The sequence below is a fragment of the Mixophyes fleayi genome, chromosome 2 (genome assembly GCF_038048845.1).
Source record: "Mixophyes fleayi isolate aMixFle1 chromosome 2, aMixFle1.hap1, whole genome shotgun sequence".
Classification (NCBI taxonomy): Eukaryota; Metazoa; Chordata; class Amphibia; order Anura; family Limnodynastidae; genus Mixophyes; species Mixophyes fleayi.
Window position 1 is genome coordinate 93676504 of NC_134403.1, and position 27562 is coordinate 93704065.

Sequence of the window (27562 nt, forward strand, 5' to 3'; positions counted from 1 at the left end):
TGCAGTAATATATAAAATAAATATAAATAAAGGACTGAGCATCACTGTCAGAAAACTCCCACAAACGCAGATTCCGGAAAAGGAAATAAGTCATCGCCATTCATTCTATACCACATCTTTGTGAATAGTGTACATTCAATACTGCACATTTACAATGTATTTTAATATAATGGCCACAGTTGAACAACAGCAAGCTCGTAGTCTATTGCCACTCACTATGCTAAAAACATTGCAAGCACAGACCCAGAGGAAAAGGAGAAAGAATCGGACCTGTTGGACCAGAGAGTGTTTCCAACGGAGAGACTCATTTTCTCCTCACATGCTCCTGCTACAGGAGATACTGGACAACAACCCTGACGGCTTCATGAATTTCATGAGGATGAATGAACCCACATTCCAGGAGCTCCTCCAACTTGTCACCCCCCTTATCAAGAAGGAGGACAACCGTTTAAGTAGACTCATATCTGCAGAGCAGACAGGTTGCTACCTGATATTTTTGCCCACAGTAAGGACACTGGCTGATCTCAAATAAAGCACAGCAATCTCACCTCAAGCTCTGGGTTTGACTATACCAGAGACCTGTGACACTATAGTTCAAGCTATGCGTGGACAGTAAATGAAGGTTGGTAATACTGTTTTTAAAGAAAATATTTTTTTTATTAAAATAGAAACTAGGTATATTACATAACAAACCATATAACAATTGTGTAATTAAAAACAAAAAACAAACAGGGGTCACAGCTGTTCATAAAGCAAATGTTCCCTGTTTTCCAATGGGGATGGACTCCCTGTATAGTGTAACATACTTGTGCTACCCATAAATGTAGAAGTCCTGTAGGTTAGTGGGGTAATAGATTATTCTCCCATGACAGGATGTTGCATGTGGAGTAGTAGTCAAAGAAATGTATATGATTGGTGCATGACATCATTGTAGGTCAACAACGGGGGATCAAACGTTCCATCTCTATTCGCATTTCTCACTTTCTTTGCATGAGTTGCTCCTAGCAGATCAAATTAGTCTTCGTTTTGATATCAATTGGGTTGCAGATTCTTATCTTTCGTGTCAGAACATCACTTTGCTTTTGATCACAGACCCTTTTTTTCCCCCCCATTTTGAACCCCTTGTTGGTGCGTAGGGAGATCTGTGAAGTCCTGGCTGTCTACTGTCAGCTGGCTGGCATGTGGTGTTCTGCCATGCTGCTCTGCCACATCACAGAATCCGGCTTCAGATAAGACAGCTGACTGTGTAATGAAAACAGAATGTAAACTGGTCAGTATAACACTACATGAAGGTACCAAATTAACATTTCAACAATCTTTCTTTCAGTTTCTTGCAACGGTGCAGCAAAGGCAAGTTACTTAAAGTCTTTGGAATTTTTCAAACTTTGGCGGTGACATTGACAGCAAACATGTTTGATTGCAATAGGATCCACTTTTTGAGGGTGGCATAATTCAAACTATAAGATTAATTCAGATAAAACTGAGGTCCTTTAAATTCAACTGGCAACCCCATCAAATTAAATATAATGCTATAATAAGTTATTTGAGACCAACTTCCCCTCAATAATCGCATCTTTGAAGAGGGATCTACATTCCTGGAACTCCCCAATTTATTTCCTGGGTTGGCAGAGTAGCAGCTATAAAGATGAATATCCTTCCCAGACTACTCTACTTATTCCAGACTCTGCCAGTCCGAGTTCCATTTACTGTTCTTAAAGATATTTAGCCCAGTGTCTCCCGCTTTGTGTGGTCGGGAAGACGCCCAAGGGTTCGTCACAAGGTCTTATATCGCCATGCTAAAGATTGTGGTTTGGGCCTCCCCTCTTCATAAATACTACTTGTCGGCTCACCTCACTCAGGCCGTTTTAGGCCATGCAAACCCCCACACTAGACTATGGGTGGATGCGGAAGCAAATCTCCTTCAGAAGTTATTTCCTTACACATTATTCTGGTTAGGCCCCAAAGACCTGCACCCCTCCCCCCTTCCCCCTTCATAGCTTCAACCCTACCCTTCTCTCTGTTAGTGTGAAAATAATGCACTCAAACTTTCAAACTCATACACAACCTGGAAACAATGTTCCTTTGAAACAACCACTCAATCCCCCCTGGTCTCAACCTTAAGTCCTTTGGCCCCTGGACAAAACAATTTTAAATTTCTTTCCGACATACCCCTGATGGGTTATCCCCTGAGCTCTGTGATCATTTTAATCTCCTGCCCTCCGCTTTCTATTATTACCTTCCAATTCAATATCTATACCACAGTCAGATTGATCACCACTCACCCTGCTGCCCCTCCCCTCTAGAATATTTCTGTCTCAACAGGTCGAGCTCTAGAGGCCTCATTTCCACTCTTTATTTTTATCGACCTGGAAGTCCCTGTACAACTATTATGCTTCTTGACACTCCATTCCCATATATTGAATGCTCTATAAATGTCTAGAGAACTCCTTCCCCTCCTCTCTTATCATCCCTGTACTAAAATGCTCTGCCCTCCCTGTCCTTTTCCAACCCGCCCCTTCTCTGGTCCTCTCCCTTACATAATTCTGCACCCCGCCCCTTCTCTGGTCCTCTCCCTTACATAATTCTGCACCCCGCCCCTTCTCTGGTCCTCTCCCTTACATAATTCTGCACCCTGCCCCTTCTCTGGTTCTCTCCCTTACATAATTCTGCACCCCGCCCCTTCTCTGGTCCTCTCCCTTACATAATTCTGCACCATGTATACCAGTGAACAATTCAATGTTTACAATACCTCCCATCTTACTGGTACTTTTATGATAATGAGTTATTAAAAGAAAAAATAATGAATGTGTGCACTATTGTATGGTTCGTTTGCAATTCCCCTCCCCCCTTAACTTTTTTTTTTTTTTTTGATCCTCCCTTTCTCCCCCATCTGTTTTGAAAAAAAAAAAAAAGTGGATCCCATTACTACAACTATAACGGATTCTTCAGCATTATTGTGATGACCATAGTGGATGTAAACTATGAATTCCTATTTGTGAACACTGGAAAAAATGGAAAGGTATCAGTTGGCGGAGCATTGGAGCAGACTCCTTTCCATGCCAAAATTAAAAATAATGAAACTAATTTGCCAACACGAAATGGCACGAAATATGGACTAAATCTTGTATTGTAGCCGATGAAGCGTTTGTGCGACACCACTGTATTAAAACCTTATCCACAACAAAATCTGCCAACAGAAAGGAGGTTCATTAATGATAAGATTGTCAAGAGCTAGGCTCATTGAGGAAAATGTGTTTGGTATTTTAAGCAGCAGATTTAGAATTTTTTATTCCGCTATAAATTTGCACCTAGACAAAGTGGTGATGGCTTGCTGTGTCCTACACAACTTTCTTAGGCGTAAAAGCCCCAGTATGCACAGTACACTTAGCAATATGGAGAATACTCTAGAAGTAGCGGAAGTTGTAGGATTCATACCACTGGAGTCATCTCAGGTGAGAAATACCAGTCACATGGTAAAATTAAACTGGAAGGCCCTATTTACAATATTTTAATGGTGAGGGTGCTGTGTCCAAGCAGAATGACATTGTATAATGTAAGTGCATTAACATTGTATGCTTGTAAACTGTATTGTGAGGTGCATGCAAGTAAATAAATTTTTTATGCATTTACAATGTTGTATGTTTCACTTACTATGCCGGTATGTCATCCGTTTGTAGAAGTTCAGGTGATGAACTCTCCATCTCCATGTTGCAGGTGAACAGTCTAGCAATTTTCTCATCACGGGTGAAGCCCAGGAGGTCAAAATACCATAACTTGGGCACATACACATCCTCAGCCCCTGAATTTGTTTGGGGAGGCCTCAAAGTTCTTTTTTTAAAAACAGTCCTCAGGTTCTGTATCTTCCCCTTTGCCCACTATACATTTACTGTGGAAGGCACACTTTCAGCACGTCTTACAAAGCCGCACTCCTCGTGTGTTTGAGTACTCTTTGGATTTTGTTTTCCACAAGCAGGTATGGGATCTGTAGGCCTCAATGAAGTCATTCAGAGCTTCACACTTCTGTCAGCTGCCATGGCAAATTAATTATTATTTTATTTGGAGGGGTGAAATGTTATGGAGAAGAAGGAATGCAATTGGGAGACATTAAAAGTGCAAAGTAAAAGAGCCAAAAGGTAAATGAAGATGATGGCGAGAGTGCTGGACCGGCCCGACTACGACTGTTAAAGGGAAAATACCGAATAGTTAACAGTTAAGCGATTATGCAGAAACTCATAAATCACAGAGATAAACTCGAGGGGGATCCAAATCCAAAAATAGTTGTAAGACTTAAAAAATAAAGACAAGAAAGGCTTTGAGAATCTGGTTAAGAATATTAAAAAATGAGTATTAAAAGTGGTTATTAAAAATAGTGTCAGTTGGTACCATGTTCATATGAAGCTGAACTTGTTTTGTAAAAGCTATGTGAGAGTGCTATACACACTGTTAAATTTGTATGTGCATTTGTCATCTTACTATTGTACCTTTCAAGAGTTTTATATTTTGTAATGCTGTTCAAGATAAGATGTTACTAATAAAATGTATTTAAAAGAAAAAAAAAAAAAATAGTGTCAGTAATAAACGGTAACAATTAGTATGATTAATAAGAGTTTGGCATCTATTTACAGAGAGCAGAACACACGATGAAGTATGCTGTGTAGCTACTCCAAAAGTGAAAATGGAAGATGCTGTAGCAACTATAAAACAAGAAATCAAAATGATAGGAACTGGATAAATAAAACTGAAACATAAAGAAGGTAATTAAAAACCATTTCCAAGTTTTTAAAAAAAAAAATGTAAGGTGCATCCTGTTCCATTATAGTAAAAAAAAAAAAATGGTGTCTATATTTTAGTTGGTATGGACCAGCACGGCAGCATACCTGGTCAGACCCAGGAGGGACATCAACATAAAGTGATTTCAAGCAGTGTCCAAGGTGAGCAAATAGTGGGAGTCCCTCTGGTAAAAATGATGTTGTGTTCTGTTTCTACTTTAAACATAAATAAAATACTTGTCCTTTCCTCATATAGATACCATTGTCATATCTGACGAATGTTCAGAAGGAGAGAAGGAGGGCACACACGCTAATATTTATAGTACTTTTGGTGATAGAAAAGGTGTGGCCAAGAAGATGGAGAAGCTGAACAAACAAATATTTTAAAGAATTGAGGGCTAACATCAATGATGTTAAGAAAAAGTTCGACAAACTGGAGAAAAATTACCTGGAATTGTTCCAAATATATGAGAAAGTAATGTTCCAATGCAGTAGTCAGGTTAAACGTTAAAAAATGTTTTTCCTACATCCATTTTACTGGATATTGTTTAAAAATAAATGCTACTTTGTGGTTTATTTGGATGCACTTGCAGGCAAGATAGACTTCAAATAAAAGGCAAGACAAATTGACATGTTCAATACACATCTATGGCCTTTGAGAGACACACAAGTTGGATACAACATGTAAAATTGTGGAAGGTGACAAATACAATATACATCTATGCAATATACCTGTGTTCTTTTGGTACAGACAGAATGGTTGGAGGTGTCCAATTATGCATGGTGACATATGCAATACACATCAATAAATTGCTTCCTACTCAGCCATTACTTTAAGAAAGTTCTATACACAGAGGTTTTACTGGTCATAATACGTACAATCAATACACATAAATATATGAATATTATGTCATTGTATTTTAAAAATAATTACATATAATAATACGAAATCAAATCGATTGACTGGTCACATCAGGAAATACAGGATACTTTAATGACAATATGTATTTTCACATATAGTAAGAATACATGTTGTGTACACTTGCATACAGGCACACATAAATGTCATACGGAGCATGTAAAGCAGGTTTATTATTGCTTCTCCATTAAAAGCACATTATTCCCATTTGACTGATGTTCTGACACTGCACCACGCGGGAGAGGTAGAGACATCATCATAAATTTAAATATACACGCCCAGAAAAGAGTAGCTGTTTGAGGAACTATTAACACTCGGTTGAGCAATTGGTCGTGATTTCCTACACACTGCAGGATTGGAAGGAGGTTGGAATGAGAATTATAGTTCTGATGACCAACCAAATAAACAGTCGTTTATCCTTTGAGTGACCCAATAGTCGGCTAAAAAACCTATAGTGTGTACCCAGCCTAACCTGTTGAGATTGAAATAAACATTCATTGTACAAGAAAAACTAAAAATAATCGAGTGGTTTCGGTTTAGCTGCCCTCTTCAGGCATGGAGCACAACAGACAGGACAAACCTTGTATAATGATACATGTAAAATTTGTCAATCACTCAAAAGCCACTAACTGAAAACCATTACCTAAGGAATAAAGAGCTCATTCAATAGTCAAAAATACTGTACTTCACTTTAATTATTCTTAAAATTGTTACATTTCCTAGTCAATGAGTTTTTACTTCTATTTCTATTATTGAATTAACAATCCAGTAGCACAACTCATCAAAAGCAAGTGTGGATCCAGTGATGTCTGCAGATCTGCCTGAGAATCACAAGATACAATACGTGCAAAGAAGCTTTAATCAAAAATTTACCTTTCCTGGATATCAACTTTCAGAGTGCCATCATGTTCCAAAAAAAGCCTTGCATCTATGTCCTTGTTTCTTTGATAAAGTTCTTCATACTGTTTTGAGATTACGTCAACCTGAAATAAATTTAATATAAATATTATGTAGTAAAATTATTACACATTCAACATTACACAGCTAAACCAGGCATGCCAACAGAAATCAATGAAGCCGTGTAATTGTTACTATAAATATTTTGGCCTATGTGCCAAGTTGATAGTCTATCTTAAAAAGCCATTTTACAGTCAAATATAATACACATTCACCCACATGATTAGTGCAAATTAGGAATGATAAACACACAAGGGTGTGTTTCAAGCATATTTGTTGTGAAGCAGGTAAAAACACAACATTTCAGGGGGTCTTACCTCATCATCAGATGGTAATAACTACATTTTATAGCAAGACTTTATAAAGGTATATTAAACAGTGTCACATGATCATTAAAGGCCAATCACAATTCAGCTGTAATTCAACTGCTTAACAGGTATATGAATAAGTATTATGATTTAAAATTTAAACATGACATCCTTTTATACATAAACTCTAAAATTCATACTGTATACTCTGGGCATTATTTAGAATTAGGTCTATGCCACTGTTTTTGCTTAAGGCAAACATTTCTGTACTGCGCATGTGCACCAAAAACAAGCCGGTATCTAATTTTCTTTGTATGGTAGACATGCATCCCCTTAGAGGCAGAACAGGAGCAAGCAGTATAGTAAGGGCTTATCCATGCAAATGCCACACAGACCTACACGTAGCCCCAGATATGCCAGGAGGCTCATTTCTTGTGGGTACTGAAGGGCTACTGCAATCATACGAAATGATGATGATAAAAAACACGAACATCTTTTTTTGCCTTGTCTAGTTTTTACAACATAGGAGGCGATATGACTGGCCTAGTGCACAGCATGCATAAAACAGTTACATTATGTGTCAAACAATTTATACATTATCTATTAAAACTATCTTATTGCTTTGGAATTGTATATTCAATGTAAATAAAAAGTTATACATCTGAGATAGAGATACGTAGATGGTGGCCTAGCGAGTTGCACGTGTGTCTCACAGGGCTTTAGTCATAAGAAATTAGTGGCGCTATATATATATAAATATATGATGATGATGATGATGAAATTTGATTCCCGAACAGGGCCTTATCTACTATATAAATGCCTAGTGGCGTGTGTGAAAAAAAAAAAACAAGCTGCAGCGCCACCTGCTGGGCAGAGTTATACACTGACCTATATATTTCTTGAAGGAGAAGTGACAGTTGGGAGTGGTTGGTGGTTGCCGGGGGTGACAGTGGGGAGTTTTTAACACCTTAAGTAGCTTGATGAAGGATGTGGCGATGAAGATGAAGGATGAGGTGATGGAGAAAAATGATGAGGTGGTGACATGTGGACAAAACCACGTTAAAAAAGGGCGCTTGCGTCGGGAAGTAACGCTCTTCCCCTGAGGAGGCCTGGGCTAGGCCCAAATGCATGACAAGAACCTTTTTAACACCTTAAGTAGCTTGATTTGACTAGAATGCATGAGTATCATGCACGGGTTAACTTGTCTATGTATATTCTCCCAGTGTGTATGGGTTTCCTCTGTGTGCTCCGGTTTCCATCCCGCATTCCAAAAACATACTAGTAGATTAATTGGCGTTTCAGTTAGTTTGAGCAGTCCTTTGCTGCACCTTGAGTGTGCTTAGGAAATAAACAAAATGGATAATATTGGTTTTGATACCTTTGGTTTGGTTGCAAATCAGTTCAATTTAACCAGGAAATCATTTATTGTGTCATGTACAATGCCACACCACTAAGAAAGTAATTTAGATGGTTAAGTTAGAATTTTTTGGCAACTGAAGGCGTAAAATGAACACAGCAAAAGCAAAACATTACCATTTTTATAAAAATATATTTGCCTTTCTCCTACAAAATCCAATATTGTAGATCCAAAGAAGGTAGCCAAATACGACTAGTTTAGTAAGGCATAAATAGTTACAAGGATTAGGAAAGTAGCTAAAAATACAAAAGCCATAAACATACCTTTGGGATCCCATCAATGGAGGAAATTCCAGCAGAATCCAGGAAGTCGACAAAACTAGAGAAATATACATTTTTCACCTAAGAGAAGGATAATCATAAATTTTAAAAAAATATGTAAAAAAGGAATAGAAGTAGAGAAAAGTAAATTGTAGATGAAATTTTAGAATCAGCTATAAGAAATGTGGCATCTGTGAGGCTGGCATACATAAACACAAGGAAAGAAATAAAATAAAATTATATTTTATTATACACACACTTTGAGAGTCCTACTCCTCAAGACCACAGTGTAGTATATACTTTTCTATTATGTTTAATATTTGTACAGGCCCATACTTTTGTGAACTGAAACAAGAACATGAAGATGTTGGGTGCCGTACTATAACATCTACAGAGACAAAGGATGCTTACAGCAAAACCGTAGTTTAAATTAACAAAAAACAAAAACAACTTGATAAATTGTCTGTATATAAAAATTATCCATGGTTTACAAGCTTTCGGTTGAGTGAAAAACATGTTGAACATGCAAGACGTAGAAATACAAAGGAGGAAAACCTAACCTCAGTTAGTCACTGATTTATAACAGTCGTCTTTAAGTGCCAAACAAAACACTGCTCCAAATGCATAATTCCCAAAAATGTAAAGTTAGAAAGCTTTGGATTCGGTTTACTTGATAAACTTCATTGCTATACTTTATATATACACCAACAAGTCTCTGTCAATACAAGTCTCTGTTAGATTTAGTAATCACATAATTCTCCTGCTCCAGGAAACGTGTAATTTCCAAGAAGATGAACAGGAGGAGCAGCAATGGTCAATGTTCCACGAGTGTAACGCATTCATTTGCTGAGCAAATACCTGCTTCCACCTATTTATATTTGAGGAGAGAACTGTTTATACGTCCTCAACCAAAAGTAAACTGAAAACAGGGAAATAATTACCTCATCAACAGGACATTCGTTTGCCTTACAAAGAGCCTCTATAACTCTGGTGTCAGACTGCTGCGACGAGCGCGTATTTCTGTTCTGACCACGTCGGGACACGCGGGTTGCTCCATTGACAGATGATCCATTCACTGTGCTCTCTGTATTCAAGCGACAGCAGGATTAGTACACATCTAAACCACATATAAAACTCAAATGTTTTATTCAGAAGTACTCTCGATTCAAAACAAGTCCCCAGTTACTCATATAAATATGTAAAATATAAAAGTAAAGCTAATCAAGAGATTGCTGTAATATTAATGTGCCTTTATAGAGCAAGTGCTTATAAAACTTGGAAGGCTAGACCTTTACAAGTGCACAATATTTTCTAAGGGCTCTTATATATAACGCAGGCAAGTTTATTAAGACCCAGTACCATGATGCACAGTCTGAATCTATATTCAAATGAATAGCCTTACCGTAACATTACTTCCAACAAGCAGGTACAATATGACATGGTAAATGTATGCAGAAGAGGTGTAGTGAAGAACATCATTTTGGAGAAAGTAAATCATAATATAATATTGTAAAATATTAGTCATGAAAACCTCTCAAGATGTGCAAAGTGAATGATAAAACTATACTTTAAACCACAAAAATCTTGCTAGGACCAGTCTCCGCACCTGAAGTGCAGCATGTCAGGGTCTTTAACAAGATTACTTAGTGTTCTACTGGAATTAGCAGCAGTAAAACCCAGGGATGATTGACTACTAGAAATCGCTAGAGCCAACATCTTTACAACTTGCATTTAATTAACCTGTGACTAATGGAAGATTAGATCATATTTACCAAATTACAATCTTTAATTATGAAATGCATAATGGAAGGAAAAAGTATCCATAATTCTTGTAAACAAGCAATATTCTGGACCGTGTACACATTGTTGTAAAAAGTGGGTAATCCCACTTTTAATGAGAAGACAGAAATAAAAGAAGCGGAATGACATCTAAAAAAAAAAAAAAAAAAAGAGCTCCAACTCTATTGAGTGTCTACACTTAATGCAGTTTTGAAGGCAAAGGGTGGTCACACCAAATACTGATTTGATTTAGATTTCTCTTCTGTTCGTTTACTTTGTATTTTGTTAATTGATCAAAATAAACTATTAACACTTCTATTTTTGAAAGCATTTTTACTTTGCAACATTAAGGGACTGTCAATAGCAGAATTTCAGTACATACATGTTTGGAGACAGTTGAAATAATTATAGCTATGTGGCTTCAGTATACCGTTGCTAGAATACAGTTGGGCTAAAGAGTTGTTAAGATTGCGTTGTGCATGTAAAAACAAGGCTATTATTAAAATATGTGCTATTTCCAGTACTTGAGGACCACATTTGAGAAACATTGCACTAATACCATACTGTATAGATTTGTATTGCACTCCAACTGTTTAGTTAGTAATGTCAGTGAGGACTGGAGGAGATAGAGGGGTATATATTGCCAAAATACAGAGTACCAGTGGGGCTAGCGAGTCAAGGGACTTGTCCATGAGTTCATTATATTCATCATATTTAAAACTAGGTACAAGGTATAATTGTTGCTTGGGTACTTTGCAATCACTGCTAAAAACTTATTCGAACATATTTCCTACTTTACTTAGTTGGGGGACTGGCATTTTGTATAATTAATGACAAAGTTTTCCTATTTCCTCCAAACAAGTTTAAGCCAATTCCCTCTAGAAAATACACCACAGAGTAAAAAAAACAAATAAAAAAAACCCCCAAAAAAAACAAGTTACGCCCCGATGTGGCGCAAGAACACTGAGGGTAAATATATGAAACGTCAAAATCTGCAAGTCGCCAGAAATTGGTGACTTTCCAAAAATTGACAAAGCAGGAGGAGAGAAGTGAAATGTGCTTAATAAAAAGTAGATGAGTGTCCACTCTTGTGACAAGTGAGCATAGTAACACCTGTTACACTCTGAGGAATAGTGGCGTGATGATAAAGGAAGTTTATGCATTGCAAGCAAACATGATTCACTGATTTATGTGAAATTCAGAGACCACCATCTAAAGTCAAGCAATAACATGTTCATCTAAGGACTGTGCACAGTAATTTTGTAAATAAAAGCATAATTTATTGAAAACCAAGAGATTATTTCCATCAACTGCATTTGTGTAACTCTTAAAGCTGTACTACCAGCTACACATGCAAAAGTAATTTTCTGGATAAATGCATAATAATTTATCCATAATCAGAGGATGAACCGGCGCTCATTATTTAGGAAGTGTCAGCGCTTGTCCTTACCAGTACTAATGGAAATACATCTAGCACAATAGAAATATGAGGTAGTGTGTTTGATCAAAATATTTTAGCTTGAATCCAAAAATGAACCAATACCGGACGTCTATTGTGCCGACAGCACAATAGAAAGTGCATTTTTATTACTATGCAGCTGGCCCCCTTATAATACAGGTAAGTGTGGCATGTTTATTTTCCATTTTGCTTCTTAATAATGTGTAATTATGTCCTAGCTGCTGTTCGGTCAGCCTGTAAAGCAGGGATAGGCAACATAATACACTTCAGGGGCTGCATAGTGTGGCTCTCTATCCTTCAAAACGGCCGCACATTACCCTTAACCTCGGTAATAAGTTAAAACAACATTTAAACAAAGAGACAACAATCAGTAATAACATATCAGCAGGTATTTTAAACAAGTGTTAAGCTGGGTTACACCATACAGGTTTTTCACGCAATTATCGTGCCAATCACACGATAAACCACTGTTCGGTCCAATAACGCTCCCACGATCATGTTTTATCATACCAAAGCACATCGTATTGTTTGATTTGATTTTATAAACTGACTAAAAATCACATCAATGATGTTAGGGAAATTCTGAAGTGTGTATGCACTCCTGACCAGCAGTGTAGTCAAATCTCTATGAAGTTTACAGTCACGATCTTTTCAGCAGATGGTTATGATAGATGAAGAGCACAGATCTGTAGGTAAATCATGTAGGTGTGTACATATGAATCGGCATGCTCATCGGGACTTTCAGTCATTGGTAAAATCTCATATGGAGAAATTTCCTGTAATGTGTACCCAACTTTACATGTCATAACAAACAAATCTGACAATGAGTCAGGAAGGAGTAGGGGGCCACTGGTGAAGGCTCGGAGGGTCGGCTGTTGCCCATCATTACTGTAAAGGGATATTGTCTCCTACCTAGCAAGATAAGTGCTCATTTTTTTAACTGCAATTCAGTGATGTCTGAAGCATAGACATAGGTAAGGGAAATCGCATAAAATGAGGATCCTTCCCTGTCTCATCTTTCTCATTCTTCCCACTCCCCCTCCAACACAATTAACATTCTTATGTATAACTAGACCTTTTATACAGCCAACAAATCATTAGAACCACACATTGAATGTTATGTATGTGTTTATCTCTGTGGCTATTTAAGGTTGTTAAAACTCCACACAATTGTTAGTAGCTCTGCTTTGTAATCTTCTGATGTTGAATTTATATCTTTTAGATTTATAACTTGTAACCTCCTGAGATAACAGCGCTGTAATTTCGGGTTTTACGCCAACAGTGCTTTAATAGTAAAATATTTCAATGACATTTAGCTATTTCTGCTGATGCATTATTTTTCAGGCTTGATTAACTATTTAACATTAACAAACTGCAAGTATAGTTTCTTCACACGGACAGCTTGGTCACTTGAGGGGGCTGTAGCTGCTTTCTTCTGCTGATCATCCCTTTATTTTAATGAGATACTAACAAATTTTGCAGCAAATGTGAGTTGCCACCTGCATCTGAAATGGCAAGACATCAGGGGGGTGGGGGGGGGGGCTGCACTGTAACATTTAAATGATAACATACTGTATGGCTCCTTAAGAACATCGGAGGGTGATCGCTTGATAAAATATTCCAGGACACACAGCAACAATTGGAAGGAGATTACAAGCTCATCGTCCATTTGTAATATGCTTCCTGAAGATAAAAAGATGATTCAGAAATTAGTCACAAATGTAGAAAACAAGTATGCAGAGACATTATTATTGTCAGTATTGACCGCTAGCATGTTAGTGTGGTTACATCAGTGAGAGACATGGACAGTTAACATCTGAACAATTCACCACAGAGCCCGGATCAGGTACTTCTACCCACTGAAAATACATTGAGTTCTTTAGGAGTACACTATAGGAGTTTGTGTATTAACACTACGTGTATTGTACAATTAAAAATATTGCTTTACAAAATAAACAATACTTAGGCACATTTACAAAACAAATGCAGTCTACTAAACTGTCAATTGGTTTACATTTCTTTTGAAACCTATTTATAAGGTTACGTACATTTTCTACTCCCGCTTACCTGCTAATGCCGTCACACTTACTTAAAAGAGAATTACATCTCTAAGAATATTTGCCAAACAGATGTGTGTTTTTTTGTTTCATTATTGTGACCATCAGAAAAAAACTTTTTCTAGAACTTTGTGAATCCCAGTAGCAGTTTCCTGCCTGTGTATTGTATAAAATGCAATTCTAGTCTGGGAAAGGAATCCTGCAGTGATACTACAGTATGTGCAAGGATTGTGGCAGCATAAACCATTGCAAAACATGTATCCAAATGCAGCTCTAAACATCATGCATCTTTCACCATTAACATCAATGCCAAGCGGTCTACAGCATGTTTGCAGCATCTAGTGATTCAATCATGAACAGAGTCAACACCTGCATAAAAAGGACCACAGAGTAAAGTTTGAGGTGGGAGAGGGGGGAAGGGGCATGATGGAATGGGCCAACTATGCCATCCTGCTTCACTACATTTTCTAGTGTGTCACTGTGTTTCAACAACTGGTCGTCATTGACTACTTCTACTGGAGCTTCTATGCACCAATTGAGTGTCAAATGCTCACCAAAATTGATGTACCCAATAGAATGAGGATGGCACCAGGCTACTTCACCAGCCCCTGGAATTGGTCAATCTGTAGCTAGCTGCTGTAGCACCTCTTTGCTGGCTGTATCATACCCGACATTAGGATTGCTGGGTAGATAGCTTGGTATTTCTGAGCCAAACGCAGAACAGCCAGGGCATGTATTAAAGTGTGAACTTTGCACTGCTGTGTTTGTGGGACCAACCAATTAGACACAAGGGTTGTGGCAAGAAAAGGAAGGATCCAATAGCAGAAGTGTTTATTGGCTCTATTAGATTTTTAGCGTAGCTTTTTTCCCCAGAAAGTGGTGCAATAGCAGCAAAAAATAGCATTTCACTCATTTACTGAAAAAAAAAAAAAAAGTCTAACATGCCTTTGAAAAGAAAACTTGACTTTATAGATCTATAATCCTGGCTCAGATAACTACCACTTTGTGTGTCATTTTTTAAAATGTATTTTCCTTCAAATATGAGTGAGTGCACTGTAAAATTTGCAGAGACCCACTGGATACCCTCTCTCCCACTATACGCTTGTAGGGGGTAAGTGGGTATTGTATGTATCATACAGTTCAAAGTACCCCATCTTTAACCTCTATATTTGATTGCATCTTAAATTATTTTGTATATTCTCAAATGTGGCTAGGTGGGTTAATTATAGGGAGGGCATTAGTCACGTTCTGCAGAAGGGTTGCAGTATCCTGTCCCATCAGCAGACAAGAAGTCCTGATCAGCTAACTGAGAGATTCTAGTAAAAAGTCATGGAAAGGGTTAAACCGGTTGTTGCTCAGTCTTTATCCAGATCCTTAGTTTGCCTAAGTGGGATTCCATTATTTTGTGCTGTAGCCAGTTAAACAGTCTGGAGTCAAACTAGCTTGAGAGCTTGTGGGTGTGGGTTTGGGAAACGACAGCCTGGTATTAGACCAGTTTATGACAGCCGTCAAATCCTGTTATATCCCATATCCAAGACTGCCCTGGTGTCAGAGGCTGAGGGTCTGTGTTCTGCTTGGGATAATCTATGTATTGTAGTTTAGGCTTCTGCTAGAATGATCATCCTGTTATGCTGCTGGACTACCCCTTTGCAGTTTTGGACTGCCTGTAGATAGAGTCCCACTCACCCTTAGCAGTCAAGGGGTTAATGAATACAAAAACAACAGTATGCTCCACATTTATGAAAGCCTTCTCAACAAAAGGTGCAGCACTATTATTAACATCATCCTTTATTCATAAGTGCCACAAAAGGTTCTGCAGCGCCATACAGACAGCATACAACAAACCAGTACAATACAATAAACACATTGCAGTACAATTCACAACGAATAGCTGTACAGGGCCAATCAGGTGCAAGGGGGGTACAGAAACATATTAACTAGAAGGAAAGAGGAGAGGGGCCGAATGAATCAGCACCAATGTGGTCATAACTAACAGAATCGGAGCCACCGATTGAGGTGCAAATACAAAGGAGCTGAGGAGACCAAGGACGGAGAACAAAGTAAGGCAATACATAGCTGGTGTGCAGAAGGCACAGGTAATGAAAGGAGGAGGACAGGAGGGAAGATGGCCCCGCACACGAGAGCTTACCATGCAGAGGGGGAGAGGCAGATAAATGGGACGATACGTAAGGGTGAGTCAGTGTACAGAGTACTAGAGATCAAATGGGTGGGGTTGAAATAAGAGCATGCGACACGAAGAGGGGATGATTAATGAGGGTGAAAGGTACAAGATAGTAGATATAGGAAGGCAGGGGAGTGGATAAACAGTGGAATGGTAGGCTTTAACAAACAGGTGGGTTCTTAGGGAGCATTTGAAGCTTTGCAGGCTAGGGGATAGTCCAATGGAACAAGGGAGATCATTCCAGAAGTAAAGGGGATGGGACACAGGAGAAATCTTGGATGTGGGAGTGAGACATGATGACCAGAGGGGAGGTGAGGTGGTGGTCATTTTGTCGGCCAGAGAGAGTGAGAGGTAGTATGTATGAGATGAGGTTGCAGATGAAGTGAGCAGAAGAGTTGGAGATCGCTTTGCAGTGTGAGGAATTTGAAGAAGATATTGTAGGGGAAAGCGCCAGGTTATAAGTCGAAAGAGAGGGGAGGCAGAAGTAGAACGGCGATATAAGAAGATCAGTCTTGCCACAGCGTTGAGTATAGATTGAAGAGGAGACACGTGGGGGGAAGCAAGGCAACAGATCCGTTGAGGAAATGTATGAGATTTTTGTTGGCATCATGGAGGTGGAAAGTTCTGAAACAAGCAATGTTGCAAAGATGGAAACAGGATCGGGTGAGATTGGATGTGGGTGGTGAACGAGAGGGAGGAGTCAAAGATGATGCCCAGGCATCGGACTTGGGTGACAGAGGAAATGGTGGTATTGTCAACAATGATAGAGAAGTGGCGAGGGGAGGAGACACCTGAGGAAGGTCAGACAGTAAGATCAGTTTTGGCCATGTTGAGCTTAAGAAAACATAGGGACTATATTTGCTCTTGTTATTGAACCACTGACTGCTCGGATCCGAGACAACCATGAGATATCAGGTATACAAGTGGGCCCCTCTACTCATAAGATTGTGCTTTATGCGGATGATGTTTTGCTGTCCATCACTCAACCCAATACTTTGGTGCCCCCTCCCTTGGCTGAGCTGAATCTATATGGCCATTTTTCGGGCTATAAGATCAACCGGGACAAGACAGAGGTCTTGGACTTTAACTTTTCTGACGCAGACAAGATATTACTAGAGCGCTTTTTTCCCTTTCAATGGGGTCTACACAAAATTAAATATTTGGGTGTCTTTATTACGAAGCATTATCGACACCTTTTTCAAGCTAATTTTCCCTGCCTCCTTGACCAAATAAAATCAGACCTTATAGCCCGGTCTCAACTCTATATCTCTTGGATTGGTCGCATTAATGCCATCAAGATGAATATCCTTCCCAGATTGCTTTATCTCTTCCAGACTCTTCCTATTCATATCCCACCCTGTTTTTAAATTCCTCCATTTACAAGTTTCCAGATTTGTTTGGTCAGGTAGACAGCCCCAAGTTCGTCTTAAGGTTCTTCAGAGATCCCCATGGGGAGGGGGCTTGGGGATTCCTGACTACCGAAGATATCTCTCCGCCCATCTCGCTCAATGTGTTTTATGGTCTGGTCCGATAGAAGCTAGAGTTTGGTCTAAAATAGAGGCCGAAGGTCTGGGGCTGCTCTCATTATCTTCTCTTCTATGGCTCCCAAGATCTCGTCGCCCCAAACGCTTATTACTTCATCCAGTTATTTCGCATTCTTTATCCATTTGGGACTAGTCATCTCAAAAATTTGGCCTATCGCCACATCCCTCCCCGGTCATACCGTTATTTAACGCACCGGATTTTCTCCCAGAAATTCATCCTAGCTCATTCTGACCGTAGCACTCTCGGAGAGTCAGTTATCTCCATCATCTAACCACCTCTGCTACTTTTCTGATATTCAGGCACGTTTTCACATTCCCTCTAAGCACTTTTACCAGTTCCTGCAGTTACGCCATTTTCACAGTGTCGTCAAAGACCGCCTTTCACTCCGCCCCCCTTACTACTTTTGAATCCCTCTGCTTACGTCAATCCTCAACAAAAGGTCTAATCTTCCACACTCTATTATGAACTTGCTCCACACACCTCAAATTTCAGAGCCCCCCCATGAATTAGACTGTTAGTAGGACCTTGGTGAAGAGATATCGGAGGACGAATTGTCTGAGATATATGAGAATGCTGCCACCAGGTCTATCTGTGTTAGAATTAAAGAGAATACTTATAAGGTGCTATATCGCTGGTACTATATACCTTCGCGTCTCAGTAGAATCCTCCCCGATTCGTCTGATCGGTGTTGGCGAGGGGTGTTCCCACAAGGGCACATTCCTCCATATATGGTTGTGCCCAATGCTGTCAAGCTTCTGATTTGAGATCAAAAACTTGATCACCTCGATTCTTCAGGTGGACATTCCCCTTGAGCCTAAATTCTTCCTCCTCCCTGTGGGAGCTCCCTCGGCATCCCGACATCAGAATAAATTAATTAGGCACATTCTCTCGGCAGCTACTTGCCAAATAGCGGCAGACTTGCGTCTGCAATCCCCTCCCTCCATGCAGTCCATAAGTAATAGAGTATGGAAGACTCAGCGGATAGAATATATGACTAGTATTATTCGGAACTCCTCGAGAGCCTTCACCAAGGTCTGGGACCCGTGGTTATTCTTTTTTCAGGCGTGTCCACCCTTCATATAAATCAGTTCTAATACTTAATTTCTATTTAGGACTTGTCTCTTCTGTTACATTGGATCCAGTCACTTCTTACTCGCCCACCCTTTCTCCTTCTTCTCTCGCTCTTTCCTTCTTCTGCTTCTTCTACTCTTCCTCTTCTCCTCTTTCTTCTTTTCTCCTTTTGCACGAAAAAACTCAGGGTCACTAATTTTCCCTTTATCTAAATGTTTGGTTGACTGGATGATTGATATGTTTTGCGCTGGTCGTAGACTATGTTACTCTTGATAAGTGTATACATTCTGTCAATCATATTCTTCTGTTAATATGACTTTGCAGGAAAAAAAAAAAAAAATAGGGGCATCCAAAAGAAAATGGCAAAGAGACAGCAGGACACACAAGAGATGGGAGTAGGGGAGAGGTCAGGAAACAAACAGGTAGATTTGGGTCATCTGCATAGAGGTGATACTGGAGGCCTGTCAGGTGCCGCTCGGCGGCCGCCTGTCCTTCGGCATAGCGCTAGGCAACCAGACGCATCACTTCCGCCCCCGCTCGGCCGCCCGGCTACAAGTTTAATAAGTAACGCTGCAGGAGGATAGCGCTACGGCGCTAGTATATGACAAGTCTTCAGGCACTAGGCTCATTGGCTATCAGTACTATTTAAGCCTCTCTGGACCCCACCTCCTGTGCCAGAGTTTCAGGTTTTTCCTGTTCTCCAGCGTTTCCTGTGTTCCAGTTATTACTTGTCTCCTGACCTTTTGCATGTATCCTGATATTTGCTGTATTGCCTGTGACCCTTGTGACCCGGATTGCCTTACCTACCCTGTTGGATCTCCCTTTTGTACCACGCTGCCAGAACGCTACCGACCCGGCTTGACTCACTACTCCTTTGGATTTCCCTCGTGTACCTGCACTGCCCGCACTGTTAACGAACCGGCCTGTCTGACAATTCCTCTCGTGCCTCGCTATATGGCTCGTGGAAGGACCGCGACCTGCGTGTTTCCTGCAGCTGAGTCCATACCTCCTTGCGGGGGTCCCTGGTGAACACCAGGGGCACGTTAGACTCCGCACCTTCCTCCGAGTAGTGCCAACGATAGCAGGTACGCTATTCTTAGTCGTGACAAGGCCAAAGCAACTGATGAGTTCAACCAGGGAGGTGTACAGGGGGGAAAAAAAAAAAAGAAGAGCAGAGGGCCATGACAGAGCCATAAGGGACTCCTATGGGAAGCAGGGAAAGGGAGTTGGATCAGACGTAGAAACAGAGAAAAAGCGGTTGGAGAGGTAGGAGGTAAACTAAGAGAGGACAGTGTCATAAAGACCAATGGTGTGAAGGAAGGGTGTGCAGTAAGAGAGTGTGGTCATTGGTGCTGAAGTCCACAGGTAGGTCCATGAGGATATGCAGGGAGAAGTGGCCCCTGGACTTGACACATAGAAGATCATTGGTGACTTTGGTCAGGGCAGTTTCTGTGGCGTTGAAGGGGCAGAAGCCTGATTAAAGAAGATCAGGGAGGGCGTTGTCAGGTAGCTTTTAAGATAGTTGTAGACGAGCCTCTTGAGTATTTTGGAGACAAAGGGGAGGAGAGAAAGGTAGTTTGAAACGGAGATGGAGTCAAAATCATACCCATTCTCAAAACAAAAAAGAAAAAAAAAAATGCAGCAAATGTTGAGCATTATTAAAACAATGAGAAGGATTTCTAAAAACGGTCACACAGTCACAAAGGATAAACAATTTTTTATTTCACTTTTATAGAATACGACAAGGCATTACTGAAGGCAGATTTCATGTGTCTAATGTGATTTTTGTACTAAACAGTAGGTATCACACGGTCACACTGTAAATAGTATAATCATAATAAAGATAAAACATGCATATACTACGAATATTATGCACAGATTACAAAATTTAAGAAATCTTACCTTTAGCTAAAAGAAATGTGAGCCACGAACATTTCAGAATTGAAGCTTTAGTAGAGTCTGTTGTGTTCCTGTTTTGGAACAAACACTGGATTGCAATTACACACGCTAACTATAATGAACAAATTTCCTGGCATTCCCAATTCTTACATTTCCATTACTCGAAATACAAACAGAAAAAAAAAGTGTACAATTACACCATATAGATGTAATCATTTGAAGGAGGCTAAAACGCAGTTCCAATGAAACACAACAACATTGGCAAAATTGGGTTTATTTAATTTTGCTTATTTCTGACAAATTTGGCAAAGAGTTGGATATGACATACAGAAAACTTATTAGCCGGTGATAGTGATATTTGTTGAATGCGGCAATGTTGCAGTGCAAGTGGAGTGGAGCAATACAAATACTAATAGCACAGGAAAACAAATGACATAATCTGAAGAAAATACACTTCACAAAGGCACCAAACACATCCTGGGATAATACTATCCATAAGTACAGGTACTTTAAGTAGAAAAATGGACATCCATTGAAATCCAAAACTATTTTGGAAAATACATGTCCATGCTTGAATATTTGTACTCATATAACCACACACGAACATGCAGAAAGGTGGGGAGAGACTGAAGCTCAGAGGCTGTTTGAGACAACACATAAAAACATATGCATCGCCTGGTGGCATTTAAAACCAGCCAGGTGGGGGCAGCTGTAATACTTTGGAATAATAATGAAAAATGTTGGAGGTTATTGCACACACCTGCCAGGACTGGTCAGGCCAGTGGTCAGTGGTCTAACACACACTGCTGGCTGTAGTTCTCACATAGTGCTTCTTCTAATTGGAGAAACAATGGTTTATTCTATTATAATAGGACTCCGCTGGGCTCCAAAAGCCAAGTGGCAAGTAAAAACAGCTGGGTGGAGCACCCGGGAAATAGGTGCTGGGGAGAACCTTGTATACACACACCAAGTTTACCATCTTCCACTTTATAAAAAGATGAAAGCAATATACTTACTGGATATTTGCCTTCTCCATAAATATGTTGTCAAAAGTCCTTAATGGAGAAGAAAGGTAAACAATAATTATGTACATCTAACACACAAATACAATTTAACCGACTGTACTAATGCTTGTAAACAGAAATTGTTACTTTATGAACTTTTTCTCTTAAAAAGGATAAAAAAAAAAAAATCTTCATCTATGCATATTATTGCGAAGTACAGCATACTTTAAAAGCACAAGTATGCGGTTTTATCTTGAATTACCTATTGGAGTCGATCCTTCATTAAGCATAGATTTTCCTGGCTGAAAAGGACCTTCAGCTTACCCAGAGAAAACAGTTTGCCCAGCAGTTGCTTGCAGGGAAGTCCAACTGTATAAGATGGAGGGGTGTGTAGTTTGTGACAAGGGGCTGCAAACGAAGGACTATGTAATGAGTTGAGACAATCCTGCAAGTGCCTTCTGGAATTGCACCCTTTTTCCTACCTTCCTCAGGTAAAATTACATTGTTAGGCCCAAATTCACTTACAGCAACACACACTTTTTATCATCATTAGTTTTAAGAAGTACAAGGAGCCAAATCTAACACAAGCCCAGGATAATTAGTAAATAAAGAACTAAAAAAATAACACCCACATGCTGGATTGTTATGATGAAACATCACCACTAGAGGCCACTAACAAAACACAAAATAAAAGTCACACTTTACAGATCTCAAACATCATTGATGTATGCATATAAAGTTCCTCTTAAGAACTGTATTTTGAATAATAAATTAATCAGTTTACTGCCCTCCTGCACCAACTATATGTATATATTGATGCTATGAAAGTCTGTATGATGAGCCAAACTTGCATGCAGCTTATATGTTCTCCCCATGTCGTTATGGGTGTACTCAGTTTTTCTCAATGGTGCAAAAACATACTGCTAGGATAATGGTCTTCTGTCTAAATATGCCCGAGTGTGGGGACTGTGTGTTCATGGATCTATGACAGAGAAGTTAGATGGCAAAGACGAATGTGGATAAAACATTCCCATATGGCTTCCGAGGTATAGAGGGGGAGGAGCTGGAGATTTTAGAGGTAATTTTAGTGTCCCCAATGGATGACAGATAAATTATGCAAGGACTAATGTGACTAAAACATTCTCTGTTATAACAACAACAACCACCAGGAACTTGTATACCTGTTACATACTGCACCTGTATTTAGATAGTATTTTATTTATAAAATGCAAAGTGTAACAGGCAAATAACTGCAAAAGCAACATAAATATTGAACAAAACCCTCACATATTTAAAGAATTGTCTTTTAATCATCAAAATAATTGTATCCAATTACCTTATTTCAGATCTATAGAAATTCCAGTATCTAAGAACAGAGTCCATAGAACTCAACTGTATTTATAATGTGCACTTCGCACTTATGAACGTTACAGTCAGGGTACAAATGGACACAAAGCAATAAGTTTGTGTGTACAAGTCCATTCAGCTTACATTGTTTGTTTTGGATTCAGTGCCACAGTGCGTTTTCTGCACTTTGACAACACATGCTGAACTACAGATGAGGAGAAAAACCACTGTTGCCTGTCCTTAGAGGGACACTAATATTTTCTATATTTTATAAAAGGTTGAACTTAATGCAAATGCATCGTTTTCCATCTTCACTAAATATGTGGCTATAACTAGGTAGTATCCGTAATTGATAATGTAGATATTCCAAATTACAATCAGTACACTTTCTCTTGCTCACCTCAGAAGTTTGTATAAACCCAACCCCCCCTCCCCAAGAAAACAGACAATAAAAACTTATTAAATCAAGACCCAAAAGAAAGGAAACAGATTGTTCTCAATGGTATATGCATGCAAACCTGCTGAGGTGAAAGTGATAAACCAATGTCCACACCCATAGCATACACAAGCAGTAGTGACTTACAACTTAAGATTTTACCTACACTGATGCTATATCTATTCTTATTTCATTGATCACGAAAGGAATAAACTGGAGGAGAAAGACTTCCATTTAAGATGATCTGCATGCTGGCTGTTTTGTTCTATGCATGTCACGGCAAAATTGGCGACATACAATTTTATTCTTAATTGCTCTTTTACATTATTACACTATTTTGGCTATTATGATCTTTATTGCTTTGAGGACTAACGAAATAAGAAAAGATTTTACATCCAAATACTATGGGTCCAATTTAGATTTGGGTACAAAAATTTGCTTTGCCACACTGCACATGTGCAGTAACATGCTACCAGATTTTAAGTTTACTGTAACTTACACTTGCAATCTCTGACTTGCCTCTCCAGGTTTAAGGGGCCACAAGTGCAAGTTGAGCACATAGGGACACACACACATAACACACTCCTTGGAGAAGCAGCCTAGCTAGTTAGCCACAGCTCCAGATCTGCCTCTTAGGAGACATATATTGTGGGTCCTGAAGGCATACTATAAGGATATATGACGATGAAAGCATAGAATAAATAAAGTTACTGCCCTTCCTTCATCCATTGTATAGCTTGAGCTGTTTACAGAAAAAGCTTTTGTGCGGACAACCTGCAAAAGAGGCAACCAGCACCAGGTTATGCCAGGTTGGGTGGATCACACTATAAAAAGGAGACCCGCAGTGTGGGTTGCCCCTGTCATAATGTGAAACCAGCCCCAGTCTGGTCAGAATTTGACTGAATTTACTAAATAAATTAGGCCTTTAAAAAGACTTGTGCACCCCACAACCACCCACCCACCCACACACACACCATTCCCATGCTAAATAGAACTGGGGGTTTTCCTGACACCCATTTGGGGCGGTGGGTGCCAAGGTAATACTTCTAAGTGAATAAAAAAATAACTTACTATTGTGGAACTACAAGTCCCAGAAAACCCTTGCAGCCATGGACTACTTATGCATGGTGGCACTTCTTCTGGCGCAAACTTCCATATGGCATTCTTTCCATGCCAACCTGGGTGGTTTAACGCTATGACAGGAGGACTAAATGTTTGCGGGTCTCTATGTTGTAGTGTTACCAGCCCAGCCTGGCATAATCTGGTGCTGGATGTTGTATTTTCAGGGGATCCCCACACTCATCATCATCACATACAAATGCCTTTCCCATGTAACGTGTTGCCTTGTCAGTGGAAATACCATTTAAAGCAGGAACACCTGTGTGCAATTTAGTAGGAGAAGGTCTTTGTCTTGTCCAAACAGATTTAATTGACCAAAACATGGCAACATTGACATGTTCAGACACACAAGCACAATAGTATCAGTAACAGCAACACTGCCAAGGTACAGCTGTATCCAAAGCCACCAGCCAACTCGGATATTATTCACAGAACAAGATCACTAAAGAAAGAACATACAGAGACTGGTATATGTATGTTTGTAGAGTAGACAGGCTTTAATTAGTCAACAAGCAGCCAAGTACAACATGGAATCAAAACAGACGTGTCAGTACAGCTGCACAGCTCAAGGGATCTCATCAAGATTAGGGAATAGCAGCCAACAATCCAACAGAGTTCCACTCTGTGAGCTAAGGAACGCAAACACTGGAGGACTGGTCTAAAGGACCCAGACAAATTTTGTTTAATGCTGATGGAAGAAATGGGTTAAGCTGAAAACTGTTCCACTCCACTGATTAATCCTATAAAGTGTCAACAATGCAGGGTGTTCGTTGTAATGGTTCTCAAACCACTATTGAGACCCTTGATACAAGCAAGTGAATGTCACAGGAGAACATCAGGTGCATCCCTCCATAGCAGTAGTATACTCATGTTTGAATAGGCCTTTTCAGCAAAATAATGCTACCTGCCAAAATACAAGAAATCATAGTAAACTAATCAAGCATCTGGCAAGCTATTCAGAGTAGAGACCTCAACCAGCTATTTGGCTATGACCATGGGACTTTTCAGCATGGCCAGCACCTCTATGCATTCCCTGACAAATTCAGGCAGTTCCAAGTGTAAATTGAGGCAAACTTGTTAGCATGAATAAAGTGACAATTCATATACAGTTATGTATGGATACATATACAGATATAGACATACTTTCTACATCAGTACCTAACATGTCCTAGAACAAAATTTACCTCTGAAATTTCTGGTACAAGTGGCACATTGTATCATATTTTTTCCTCAGCTTTGAAACAGCATTGTCAACTTTGGTGCTCAAATTATCCATGTTGAAATCAACCTGTTTTAGAAGTCCAAAATATTTGCTGGCACTGAAAAGCAAAGAAAGAAAGAAATACAAGCAATAATTCCAAACATAGGTCATGTAATATCAATAGATACCAATAAAAATACAAGCCAGCACTTGATATAGCTTTTTTGAGCCTCCGAAACTGCATTAGAGAGACAGCACGTGCTGGTAACATGCATTGTAACACTGCATTTCCAACAGCTTTCTTCCCAGTATTAAATACATAATATCCACACTCTCTCTGTAAGGAAGAGCAATCAGCCCTTCCTGGTACGGTCCATGATAATCGGGGCTACTCACTAAGAAGTGAGTTTTATATTTTAGTGGCTTCAAAAATAAAAAAATATGGTCCTCTGCACTTTATTTCATAGTTAAAACATCAACCAGCAACCTATGCCATGCAGTCTGCACTACTGAAAGACATATAGGATGACACCGCTGGCAACAGGTCTTATTGAAACACCTCAATTCAATAATTAAAAGGTGTGGCCAAATACTTTTGTCCCTATAGTGCATCGGCCTACACTGCTGGTCGTAAGTACATACACACTTCCACGTTTGCCCAACATTGTTTCATCACTGATCATGCTTTTTAGAAAACCAAACCAACAGATACGATGTGGTTTGGAAAGAAAAAACATGATCATGGAAGCATAATATATAATGGTTGTGAAACGTGCGAGTTGTGTGACAATTGCATAGATGTGTACTCAAAGTTAGAAGACAGATCAGTTTTTCATTGATTCACCTCAAAGCCACCATTCAATAAAGTATGCTAAACTGTTTGTTTGGTTTTCATTTTACTTTAGCTTTCTTTTATATTTAATACATTCACATAAGATATATTTCAATACTAAAGTTATAAATTGGAGGCGTAACAGCATGCAAGTAAAAACCTACCTTATATCCAACGCCCGTAATAGTTCTGTAAAAGTGAAAGTCATTTCATCTGAGTTGACAGAAGCAATAAAAAGACAAAGACCCAAAGACTCAATTTTCTTTATAGTGTCCCTCTGCAAAAAAACAAACACATATTAGCTTCATAACCTTCACAATACAACACTCACTCAATTAAGCCAACAGATTGCAATGAGTAAACCAACTACTAAAATGCTTCCGACTAAGGAACAAAGTTCTGTCTAGAACAGTGTTTCCCAAACTCAGTCCTCAGGGACCCCTAACAGTGCATGTTTTCCATATCTCCTTGCTGGAGTACAGGTGTAATCATTACTGACTGACACATTGTAGCAGATCCACAAGTGGTATAATTACAATGTGTCAGTCAGTAATGGATACACCTGTGCTCTAGCAAGGAGATATGGAAAACATGCACTGCTAGGGGTCCCTGAGGACTGAGTTTGGGAAACACTTGTCTAGAAGGTATATTAGTACTTCCCACTTGTTTGGATTGAAGATTCAAATTATAATAAAACTTAGTGTGTTCCTATATAGAAAATCAGTGTGGGCTACTACAGGGATAAAAATAAAAAAATACATTTCATAAATTGTGTTTACTGTTATTCTACAATAAATGTACATTCGGGACCAATACAAACAACCTACAGTGCAAATACTTGTCATTAAAAGAATGATTGCAGACGTTTATGATTTTGTTGATTGAAATAAAATGTTGCATTATGGACCGTTTCTGTTTTCAGCTCAAAAATAAAATGACATGGATTGAAACATCAAATATCAGACCAGATCGCAATCTCACAAATATTTTTTGAAAGCCAT

At 39.2% G+C, this 27562-nt stretch overlaps 1 protein-coding gene across 1 annotated transcript in view; it reads right to left on the bottom strand.

Moving 5' to 3' along the window:
* Window positions 1–27562, bottom strand: part of RB1 (RB transcriptional corepressor 1) — a 195775-nt gene that overhangs the window by 147557 nt on the left and 20656 nt on the right. The window contains exons 3-10 of the mRNA XM_075199696.1: window positions 26726–26838; window positions 25713–25847; window positions 21639–21677; window positions 20626–20693; window positions 13441–13551; window positions 9572–9714; window positions 8634–8711; window positions 6562–6671 (exon numbers count right to left, since the gene is read on the bottom strand). Of these exons, the coding sequence (XP_075055797.1) occupies window positions 6562–6671; window positions 8634–8711; window positions 9572–9714; window positions 13441–13551; window positions 20626–20693; window positions 21639–21677; window positions 25713–25847; window positions 26726–26838 (797 nt within the window). The remainder of the gene's footprint in view (window positions 1–6561; window positions 6672–8633; window positions 8712–9571; window positions 9715–13440; window positions 13552–20625; window positions 20694–21638; window positions 21678–25712; window positions 25848–26725; window positions 26839–27562) is intronic.